The sequence below is a fragment of the Aotus nancymaae genome, unplaced genomic scaffold (genome assembly GCF_030222135.1).
Source record: "Aotus nancymaae isolate 86718 unplaced genomic scaffold, 86718_ANA_hifiasm-v0.15.2.pri h1tg000032l_0, whole genome shotgun sequence".
In the NCBI taxonomy this organism is placed as follows: domain Eukaryota; kingdom Metazoa; phylum Chordata; class Mammalia; order Primates; family Aotidae; genus Aotus; species Aotus nancymaae.
In genome coordinates, this window is record NW_026988445.1 from 21,470,405 (window position 1) to 21,483,044 (window position 12,640).

A 12,640-nucleotide genomic window follows, 5' to 3' on the forward strand; every position below is an offset into this window, starting at 1 on the left:
AGTCCCAGCTATTCGGGAAGCTCAGGTGGAAGGAATGCTTGACCCCAGGATTTAGACACTGCAGTGAGCCATGATCACACCACTGCATTCCAGCCTGGATGACAGAGCAGGCCCCTCTTCTCTTAAAAAAAAAAAAAAGTGTAGAAGGGGGAACATACAAATTTATTTTTAATTTAACTGCTTTTTAACTTAAAACACATGTTAAGAAAAACAAGAAATAATTTCTATTACTTAGTCCCTTATTATTATTATTTTTAAGTCTTCCTCAAGTTGACTTTTTTCTCTTTTTCCCCAAGGAAGCATAATATTATTTTCTATGATTCTTTTCCTTCTGTTCTGTATTCCTCAGTTGGCATTACATGTACCTCTGTAGGCAAATTCAAATTATTTTTTAAACCACTGGTGACCAATATAAACAAGCACGCAAATTATATGTCTATATACAGAAGTATATCATGTAGAAATGAGAGCAAAAAAAAATGTCTTCTGAGCTGAAGAAATAGAGCAAACTGCAGAAAAAAGGTGAGAAAAGAAAAAAATCATAATAAAAATTTAAGAAAAATAAGCAGATGAAGGTTTTAATCATTTTCCTTTATCACTTTCTCAGTCACACATTCCTTACTCCTGCTATTGTAGCTGAACAAGTTACAGCCAAGTAAAAAGAATATCAGAAGACTATCTTCCTCACAAAATTAAGGTAGTGAACCGAAAAACACTGGAAACTGGAAACTTAATTTTCCTATGACCTGCAGAGAAACTGACTTGTTAGCATTAAGGTCACTCTAAGTTAGTACAGATACAATATAAAATATCTTTTTTGTCAACAAAACTAACCTTACTTTTAGCAGAGAAGATTATTTTTGCAGTTTGTTGAAATCCAATGGGAAATAAAACATCTTCAACGTTAAAATGGTTCTTACCTTCCAAAAGCATTTAAAAGAGCAACTATTTCCTGTCGGGTGAGTTGGAAGCCTTTAGATGGACTATTCTCTGGGAGCTTTTGGATTTCTTTTTCAGAGAATAATATCTTCAGGGCAGTTCCCAAACCCTGAGTCTAGAGAAAATCCCAACAAACTCATAATTAACTTTACAGAATAACTAGTATAAAGGTTTAAAGGAATATATAGCCACTATTATGACAGGAAATTCATATGAACTGAGCTTTTCACAAAAATGTTACTATATAGTTTCTCCTTTCTCACAGGTTATACATATGATAACATATCTAAGCTGTTAAGGAAACCTAAATAGTCTAACACTGACTGAATACGTATCATACTATTCCATATTATTAAAATGCCTTTTTTAACCTTCAAAATATATTATTAGGATTACAATGTTCAATTTGAAACCATAAAGGATTTTTTACAGCCTTTAGCAATTCAAAACTCAGAGATTATTGATACTTACACTTAATAATTTATCAATTATTAGCACTCTAGAAAAAAAATATTTGATTTCAGTGTAGCCTCCATTGTAATAATTGTCTCAATTTTCTATAAATTATCATCTTTGTAAGAAAGTAAGATAAAATATTAAACAATCCTTTTGACACTGACTTATGTAGAGTAATGGGCCTATCTTGCGGAACTCTCCTATTTTGGCTAAGTGGCCTTCTTTTGCTCATTTAAACAAATTCAGTGATCAAGACTTGATATTTAAATCTTTTTATATAATTGCATTTTACCTTTCTATATACATATGTAAAATATTAATATACTCTGTTCATAATGATCAAAACCAGCTTCACAAATGAATCTGGTATTGTACCAATAGGAACACAGAAACAATAAAACTAAAATCACCAAAGAATAATATGAGAATCATCCTTTCACATCACATACTTTAATATTAATTTTTTCAATAAAACAGAAAAAACACTTTAGTTCTGCCTATATCTAAATTCTAATTCAGTGAACAATGAGGACATTTTAATAAAAAGCTCGAACTCAGTGGAAAAATAAAGGTTAGTAATGGCTTTAAAAGAGAAGACAACACACATACCTGCAATTTTCCCCATAATCTGCATTTGTCACATCCAACACAGTCCATTATACGGGAGATATTCTTGAAATGTAATCGGAATTCCTCCTAGCAGGCAGAAAATATTTTCAGTCTAGTTAGACTTTTAAAATAAAACTGCATTTGGCTAAACTATAAATTTTGATGCTTATTAATAAATCAGTTGTGTTTCTCGTTTGTTTGAGAGGGAGTTTCACTTTGTCACTCAGGCTGGAGTGCAATGGAGCAATCTAGGCTCACTGCAACCTCCACCTCCTGGGTTTAAGCGATTCTCCTGCCTCAGCCTCCCAAGTAGCTGGGATTACAAGCACATGCCACCATGCCCAGCTAATTTCTGTATTTTTAGTAGAGACAGTTTTCGCCATGTTGGCCAGGCTGGTCTTGAACTCCTGACCTCAAGCGATCTACCCACCTCGACCTCCCGAAGTGCTAGGATTATGGTGTTAGCCAACCCGACCTGACCCGAGTTGTGTTTTTCAACAGTGAAGAAAAATATTTGAACTTGTATAACATGGCACATAAAATACTGACATTAATGGAAATTATAAAATTCACTCTGTATATTAATTCAATAGACTTTTCACTGAGGAGCTACTTTATACAAAGCACCAAAACTGCACTATGGGAGATACAAAAGTAAGTAATACATGGTCTTTACTTTTAAGGAACATAACTGCTGCTTCCATTTGGTATTTACAGAAAACCAACGATAAATATGTCTAGTTTGTGTTTCACTTATTTTTGATCCTTTGCTTTGTGTAAGCCTGTATCAGAAAGCTAGTCCTAGAACAATGACCAATTTTTGTATCACTCCTAGAACCATACTATGTTTGTCATGGTTACTCAATCAACATGAATAACAGGCCTGTGTGAGACATATGGTCCCACAGTTCTCTACATTTGCTAATGCAGATTATATGGGGATGCTTACTGGATCCCTCTATTTTGCTGTAATAGTTTCCTACACTGGCCGGGCACAGTGGCTCATGCCTGTAATCCCAGTACTTTGGGAGGCTGAGGTGGGCAGATCACTTGAGGTCATGCATTCAAGGCCAGCCTGACCAACACAGTGAAACCTCATGTCTATTAAAAATACAAAATTAGCCAGGTGTGGTGCTGCATGTCTGTAATCCCAGCTACTTGGGAGGCTGAGGCAGGAGAATCGCTTGAACCCGGGAGGCAGAGGTTGCAGTGAGCTGAGATCGGGCCACTGCACTTTAGCCTGGGCAACAAGAGTGAAACTCCATCTCAAAAAAAAAATAATAATAATTTCCTACACTGGAGAAACTCTTCTGCCTGTAACAATCTGTGTGCAATATATCCTTAAGGTTAGTCTCACCTTATCTGGGGATAAGATTGATTAAGAGAAAATGTCCTCATTTGTTTGACATGGCAACTGTAGAAAATAAAAATCATTTTATTTTGCATCGAGGGAAATATTTTATTGCATGAAGCTGGAGGCAAGTAGCCTGAAAACTGGCTACCACAAACCCTGACCAGCTGCCCAAAGGGTTGAAAGGAATCAATATCTTGGCAAAGAAAGACAATATAAATAGAACACAAAAAACTCCTGTGCTGGTCATACTCTCAAGTAATACAAGTTATTTGTAGCAAACGGAAAATGGACATAGGTTCTCCTTCATACATCCTTGAAAAGTAGCAAACAAAATCCCAGCATTGTGTAGTTAAAAAGCTTGTTGTGAGACTTTAGGCCTTCCTTAGTCTCACTTTCCGCATTTACAAAATATACGTAATTATAGTTGCCCTGTTACACAAGATCGTTCTGAAGATTAAAAGTAGAACACATGTGTTGATACTTAGAAAACAGGAAGCATTATAAAAATGAATTAACATTAAACACCAAAATGGCAATATGCCTCTAAAACAACTGTAAAAGAAAACAATCCTCCAACACTAAAATGTAGTTGTAGCTAAATTACTTATTTCAGAAATACCAAGAAACTCTCACCAATGGAGAATCACTCAGTATTAATTTATTGGTTCCTATAGTACATCCACATCTAAAACATCTTGGGGTCAAATGTGTTTTAGAATTTATAAGTTTTTATACTTTAGAAATACAGTACACATACTATAGATTATGACACATCTCAGTAGAGTGTAAGCAAACACCCTGCAGTCAAATCCATTAATGTTTCTGTAGCAAAATGTAAAAAATTCATACAAAGCAGAATTTGAAAAACAAAATACCCCACAAAACTACGAATATCTGCTATATTCTTACATTGGTTTAGGTCAGGTTTGGCTAAAAAATTACCTTGCACCAAACATGAGAAAATGTTTCAGTTTTTGAAGCTACCTGGATTTCAGAAGTGCATATAAAAGATTGTGAAGATGCACTCAAAGTATATTTGCAGCCAGATGCAGTGGCTCATGCCTGAAATCCTAGGGACTTGGGAGGCCGAGATGGGAAGACATTTGAGGCCAGGAGTTTGAGACCAGACTGGGCAACATAGTGAGACCCCATCTCAAAAAATAAATTTAAAAGTTAAAAAAAAAAAAGAATATCTGCCAGTCAATTTCAAATACTTTTATGAATATTCTTTATATTATGAATATAAAGAATCCCTAACATGAAGTTTGGTAATGTTCCTAAAATATACTTTCCTTCTGATACCACGTTAACAGGTAATTTTTACCTTTTAAATTAGTCCAACAGGACAAAAACATAATAGTTTCAAAAACTAACATTCCATAAAGTACACTTAAAAAAAATATATTACTTATTGCCCTAAAAGTGGCTAAAAGCTCGTGGTATTTTGAAAGATGCATCAAACAACAATATACACTGATTTTGAACTAAGAAAACTTTCCCTCAACTAGCATCTTTTAGAAAGATACCTATAAAGGTGTTTTACTTATTGGACCGTACTAATGACCAACAATTCACCAAGCAGTTGGTCAACAGAAACTGAGAAAGAAATATGGAAAGGGCTTTTTTGTACTATTTATAGTAAAAGTCCAGTCAGACGAACTTCAACAAGCTGGAATACTGGAAAAGAAAATAGTTTAGATGAACAACATTAAAACATAACGAGTAAACTTCTCGCAACCCTGTGTCCCAATCAAGAACTTTTTACCTTTAATGATTTGGCCCCTTTTTTGTCACCTGCAAACATGGATTTCTCATCAAAGTGCATGGGAAAGGACCTGATGAAATGACAGTATTATAATAAGTTATACATGAAAAATCCACATACTCTGTATCAGAAATCTGATAAAATTTTCTATCCTTACAAATATTTAAAATGCATTATTTACTCTGATGTAAGGTTTGGTAATGTAGAAAGGTGACAAACAGTTCACATGTAAACTATTTTATAAATGATTAAAGCAAGATACAGATGGCTGTTAAATTTGGTAAGATTGTAATGTTTTAAATAAATGACATAAGGTAACCTAAAATTAACTGAAAATCCATGTAAAAAATAGGCAATATTCTCTTAATGTTTCTTAAAAATTTAATACATTAATTTAAACACTTCTTAATCTAACTTTTCTCCTCCATGCTTATTTTAACAACCAGTAAACTCAAATATATATATATATTTAATTAAAAAAAATATATATATATATGTATATATATAAAATAAATAACTTTCCTGGAAAAAAAAAAGTAAAGTTATATTCTAAAAAGTAAGGCTAATGTTCCCTTATCCTTCTCAATGTAAACACACCTATAATATCACCTAAATTTAAATACAGTGACTAGAGGCCTCAATAGCTCATGAATCCCAGCACTTTGGGAGGCTGAGGAGGGTGGATCACTTGAGGCCAGGAGTTTGAGACCAGTCCGTCCAACAAGGTGAAACCCCATCTCTACTAAAAATACAAAAATTAGCTGGGTGTGATGGCTCACATTTGTAATCTCAGTTACTCGTGAGGCTGAGGCACGAGAATTGCTTGAAACCAGGAGGCGGAGTCTGCAGTGAGCCAAGATTGTGCCACTGCACTCCAGCCTGGGCGACAGAATGAGACTCCATCTCAAAAATTAAATGACTTAGAAGAATATAAAATTGGTAAGACCATGAAGTAGCATTAAATTTTCACACAACATTTAGTGATACTTTAAAGCACTATTCTGAAGTGGGAAATTTCTGCAAAAACCACCTTATTGATGCTTTTTCATCTACATTTTTGGAACTATTTTTAAATACTGTTGTTCTATTGATCACTTTCCTTTTTTGTTCTACTCTCCCTTGGCCTAACTTTTAGGAGTCAGTTTTTGTGTACTTTAAGTGCTACCTCATGTGAATAGAGCGTGGAGAATTTCAAATCACAGACAGTCAATTCTTACTTTGTATCTTGAAAGATATTCAGCAGAAGAGCTTTTGTGTCAGCATCTTCTTCTACATTTCCAGTGTAAAGATCGACAATTGAGCGCTCAAAATATGGAGCCACCTTTGACAAAGCTCGAAGCTCAATCAAGTACAAAAAGTAAAGATTCTTGAGCCTTCTTGGACCTTCTCCCTTGGTTTCCACAGGGTCAAAACGGCGTTTGAATTCTTTAATATTAGGTCCCCAACTGGGCTTACCCCAGGTTTCTAAAGAGAAAGAGAAATATATTATTTTAGTAAATAGGATTTTTTTTCTGCTCTAAAGGATATGTATTCCCTCCAGTAATTTTTACACTAATAGAAGGCAAAATCTCCACTTAAAAATATGCTTACCTTCCAAAAGATAATTTGCACACAGATGTAAATTGATGCTAGCATGAAGTCCTGATATAAGCTTATAGAAGACTCTTTTCTCCAGACACAAACCTATTCAGAAAAATATTGAAAAAGAAATCACACCCATTTAGATATCAGAAATACTGCCTCCAGGAGGTTTGATACAAAGGCTTATTTTTAAGCAAGATACAGCTGGCAAGTTCCCATGTTACCCAGCCAGCAACACCACAGGTTTTCTTGTGGTTTAGGCTAAGAACTTACTAAAGTAAATGTAATTATAAAGTCATTGGGTTGTTTTCTTTTTCCTTCCTTATATGTGTTATGCTAGCAGAGAAATAAGGGTCTTATTAACTTCTGCCCTGGAATTGTCTAATTTTTTAACCATACGTTCTACTTCTAAGGAGCTGAAACTTGGAAAACAGAAATCCAGGAATTTTCACTAATTAAAAAAAATACATGTTGACTATTTACTACTTGAGCAGAATCATATCAGATGGAGTGCAAAAAATAACAGAATGTTATTTGATGTAGCCTTAAGCTACAGAGGCTTTTTTGCTAAGAACTTAAGAGGTCAAAATAGCCCGCCTTCCTATCCTAACCCCTGCCATTTTAAAAGAGTTTCTCTCATAATAAGAGTAATACACATTGTGAATGTACTTAATACCACAGAACAGTAAACTTAAAAATGAGTAAGATGGTAAGTTCTATGTTATATATACCTCACCACAATAAAAAAAATTCTTCAGAAAATATTCTTTATAGAAAAATTTTAAAGTAAATAAAAATGCAGGAAAGTAAATTTTAAGAAGTGACTGGATCTGAGGCCATTAGTTTTTCCCTCCTTCAACACCCAACAGGTTTTTAACACTTTTCCCATGCAGGAAAATTGGCTTTAATATAGCAGAAAGTCTCATTTATATGCTGGCAGAATTTTTTTTTAATGTAAGAGTGTTTATGTGGCTTACTTTGTGTCTATTCAAGATTTTTTAGCAATTTACTCTCTCCTTCTGTGCTATCACAGATGATTCTGACACAAATAGCCTCTAATTGGAAAAAATAATTCTTTTGAGATCTCGTTCCCTAATGCAGAATTCTTGCTAGAATATTCAAATTGTCATGGATGGGGACCAAAAGAAATTAAATTTTATTTTGTAGCTTCCTCCTAAAAGTATATGGCAATTTTGAATGTTTACAATAACAATAGGTACAAACAATATGAATACATTTAATACATTAAGTACTAACTTCTTCTCTATTAAAACTTTTCATCAAATCTATTATCAAGTAACAAAATATCAGATTTGAAGTTCACTTTGTTTTCTTCCCAACCTCTTTAAGCAGTGCTTATGTCCAATAAGATGGATAAAGACTAGAAAAGGGACAGTAAGCAAAGCAAAACTCACGAAAATCCATACGCCTACAAACCAGGACCTGGAAAACTGGGAGGCACTTATAATTTGCAAAGCCCACAAAGCCCCTATGCTGAAATGGGGTAGAGAATAAGTGAGGGGAGAGGAACAGAATGTATTTCCACAAACTGTGAAAAACAGGTAAATTCAACCAGATTAATAATAAAATATGCACCAACTAAGTACACCCAGACATACAACACACTTAGCAGGATATTGCTGGAGAGTTTCTCCTCGCCTACAGTCTGTGCCAGGCTGGATGGTATCTTTAATTACTGAGGTCCAGGCAAAATCCTTCTCAATCTCATTCTGAAGTAACATCTGCAAAAGCTGACTTACGAAGGCAGAATCCACCAACTTCTAACCACACAGAGCAAATTTAATTCCACAATTTAGAAAATGGTTCTCTTCTTCCACTTTCTGACTTAATTTCATTAAAATCCATTTTCAGCAACTGAATTCTCAGAAAGGGGTTGCATTTACTGTAACAGTATTATTTGGCATTTGGACATGGTTTAGTGGTTTCCAAAGGAAACTTTACAGGCATCATCTACACTCACAGTGCAAGTTAGTAGGATTGCTATTCCTACTCTCCAAGCTCCAGATGAGGAAACTGAATCCCAGAAAACGCTGAGTCAGTTGCCTGTAAGGGAATGCTCTTTGGAACCATGTACCAATATTCAGGTACTTACAATAGTAAGACTGGAAGAATGGTTGTTGATATAGTTTACATAGAATCCAATAATGTTTCTAAATTTCATTCTCATTATTAACACTCAGAGTCTGTGACTACCTCTTCTAGCCTAAATGCTACTTTCCACAATTTCTATCTTTAGAGTACAGCTTAATAATTAAACAAAGCTAAATATCTTCTACATAAGCAATTTTCCCATATGACTCCTAACAGAATTTGCACATCACTAATGTTCACTTTAATAATGGTCAACATATGTACATATTTCATTATAAACCAAGAAATAGGCCAGGCGGTGGCTCACACCTACAAACCCAGCACTTCGGGAGGCTGAGGTGGGTGGGCAGATCACTTGAGGTCTGGAGTTCAAATCAGCCTGGCCAACATGGTGAAACCCCATCTCTACTAAAAATGCAAAAATTAGCAGGGCATGGTGGCGGGCTCCTGTAATCTCAGCTACTTGGGAGGCTGAAGTATGAGAATCACTTGAACCTGGGGGGCAGAGGTTGCAGTGAGCCACTGCACTCCAGCCTGGGCGACAGCAAGACTCTGACTCAAAAAACAAACAAACAAGAAATAATAATACTAAGATAACATGACCAACTGACATGCATAAAATTGAATTAGTTTTACTCCGTAGTATTCCTATAAGGTTATGGCTATGAAATGTCAATCTTCCTATGTCATTCAACTTGCTTATCTTTTACTAATATATTTTAATTTTTAATTTCATAAATGAATGGCAATTTGGTAAGGTAAATTTTTAAAAGCATCACATATCCAGTTATTAACCTAAGTTACTAAAATTCTACAACATTTCACCTTTCCATTAATAGCATTTGATATTTTCAAAACTGGAAGTACAAGAATGCAGAAGTATCTAACACATCAGGATCTTTACTGCTTTATCTTTTAGACAAGCTTAGACTATATTAACATGGGCAAACATGTTTAGAACCTTTTGAATTCATATTTATCTTCCATTAATTTTATATATGAAAAGTACTTCTTCCCAAAAGGAATGCCTCCACTTTTAAAATATTTCCCATACTGGTTACTAGAGTAGTAGTTTGAATGAACATTACATATAGAACAGAAATAAGATTAGGGAACCAGCTATGAAAACCTGATGACAGTATTTGGCCTGTGTATTTATATAAACCTGGTTTTTAGTTGACCACTATCTTTAAAATTTTCACATAATTTTATCCCCATATATATTAACCTAAAACATATGTTGTTTTCTTTCAAACACTGTCACAATTAGTTGACTAGGTAATAAAATCCTAAATCTTACAAAAATATGCTAAATAAATTGTTTTTTTTTTTTTTAACAAAAATCCAATTTAGAACAGACTGTTTACCTTCTAGCCATGTGTAGAATGATTCCCCTGAGAGAAAGAGAGAGAGAGAGAGAGAGAGAAAATTGGATTAAAATATTATATGGCCATTTGTAAACTAGAATAATCTAGGTTTATAAAATATTTCTGCAGGGCATGGTGGCTCATGCCTGCAATCCTAGCACTTTGGGAGACCGAGGCAGGTAGATCACTTAAGGCCAGGAGTTCAAGACCATTCGGCCAACATGGCAAAACCCCATCTCTACTAAAAATACAAAAAATTAGCCAGGTATAGTGCTGCAGGCCTGTAATCCCAGCTACTTGGGAGGCTGAGACAGGAGAAGTGCTCGAACCCAGGAGGCTAAGGTTGCAGTGGGCCAAGATCATATCACTGCCCTCTAGCCTGGGTGACAAAGTGAGACCGTCTCAAAACAACAACAACAAAAAAGAGAAATGTATGGCAGATTAAGTAATCTCTCTAAAATGTCTACTGCTTCAAGTACAATTAAAAAAAATAGGCATATGGTTCTGGGAAATAAATCCTACAAATCATTTAAGTAACTTTAAGAGTGTTTTTACAAATGATATTTTGACTATTAAATTTTTTAAGAAAACATTTCAGTCAAAATATTATGAGTTGGGCACAGTGGCTTGGACTTGTAGTCCCAGCTAACTCAGAAGGTTGAGGGGGAAGGACGACTTGAGCCCAGAGTTCAGATCCAACCTGGGCAACATAGCATGATCCTGCCTCTTTAAAAAAAAAAAAAGTATATAAATCTTTTTTTTTTGAAGGTTTAAGCATCTTATTCATTGAAGGTTTAAGCATCTGAAAACATGGGGGCAAACATTTTAACAATCTCAAATGTGCTTTTCATAACAACTATAGTGCTTCTTAAATATTCGAAAAATAGTGCATTTATAATTAATATAAACATCAAACTATTGATTATTCCATTTTTCCTAATCCAATAAAACTAAGTATATTTCCTCAATTTTCTAAGATGAATAAGTTTTAAGGGACAGCTAAAAAAAAAATCCCTTAATTTTCAACATAATTTTTTAGGAAAGTTAATATTAATAGAATAGAGAAGGGCTTGACTAATCTGTTTACTAACGCTGTAAGAACTATTCCTGGGGTTGGAGAGATGCTGGTCAAGGGATACAAAATTTCAGTTAAAGAAAAGTAGTTCAAGAGATCCGTTGTAATGGTGACTATAGTTAATTATAACGTATTGCATTCTTGAAAACTGCTGAGATTTTAAGTGTTTTTGGCAAAAAAAAATGACGTGAGCAAATTAGCTCAATATAGCCATTCCACAATGTATACATATTTCAATACATCTGTTAAACATGATACAAATATGTAATTTTTATTTGTTAACTTAAAAAAAGAACCATTCCTGGCCCTACATCCTTCTTCTGAGTGGGGGTGGGGGGAGTGGGGAAGAGTAGTAAGAATCAAAATTGTTAATGCACTTCCTGACTTACCTATCCTTGTTATTTTAATTGAGAATGATAGAAATTATAGAAAAACCGAACACACAGATGAGCCGAGTAAGGCGTCTAAGGGATAAATTAGATGGTGGGGAATTACTTTGTCTACTGAGAGGCTTCATACTGTACACAACAATGAAAATATCTAACAGATTAATTCATTCAGCATATACTAAGGATCATTTATCACAGTATCACTTGTGATTCAAAAAACCTCCAGTGCCAACAGGAAAAGGCTAGTACCCAATGTACTAAAAAACATGGCCTCTATCAATCTTTCTAAATTTAAATTACCACCATATAGTCTTACCTACCACTAAAAGAGTCTCTCCCTAAACATGCCTTTCTCATTCTCAACTCCTAGCTATTCATGCTGTTTCCTCCAACAGGTACTGTCCAATTCTATTGATCTAAATCTTTCCCATTATTCAAAAGTCATCTCAAACACTACCTTCTCCAGTAAGCTTTCCCGCATCACTCCTGTGAGATACGATCTGTTTCTCCTCTAAGGAGCTCTATATTACCTACCGTTTATACCATGTGTGGAGTATTTCTTTGCCTCATTACCACTGTTTATGTACAGTGCTTATCTTTCCTACTATCCTATACATCCTCAGCTCCTACAAAGAAATGGCTATTTTGGGGGTATCTTTTAACCAACATTCATTCAGTAATCAATTGTTGATAAATTGCTCATCATCAGATTATGATATTGATAACTGAGATTAGAAATTTCAAAGTCAATAAGAAAATAAAGAGGTCACAAAACAAATTATCTGGTAAAACTACCTTAATTTCTCCCCACTTCTTCAGAACATATTCAAGTAAATTAAATAATAACCAGAAAATGGGGAACTTGGAATATGAATCTGATTTACAAACTAAGCATTTAGGTAATATGGTTTTTTTTTAAAACACAGGATAACTTCATATACATATACATAGATACATATAATCTTTTTTTGGTTACCATTTATTAGTAGCTCT

General features: G+C 34.4%; 1 protein-coding gene across 1 annotated transcript in view; it reads right to left on the reverse strand.

Moving 5' to 3' along the window:
- The window catches only part of ERO1B (endoplasmic reticulum oxidoreductase 1 beta), a 64,786-nt gene that overhangs the window by 5,064 nt on the left and 47,082 nt on the right, over positions 1-12,640 (reverse strand). The window contains exons 10-15 of the mRNA XM_012459899.2: positions 10,184-10,210; positions 6,714-6,806; positions 6,341-6,587; positions 5,124-5,193; positions 2,005-2,091; positions 921-1,054 (exon numbers count right to left, since the gene is read on the reverse strand). Of these exons, the coding sequence (XP_012315322.1) occupies positions 921-1,054; positions 2,005-2,091; positions 5,124-5,193; positions 6,341-6,587; positions 6,714-6,806; positions 10,184-10,210 (658 nt within the window). The remainder of the gene's footprint in view (positions 1-920; positions 1,055-2,004; positions 2,092-5,123; positions 5,194-6,340; positions 6,588-6,713; positions 6,807-10,183; positions 10,211-12,640) is intronic.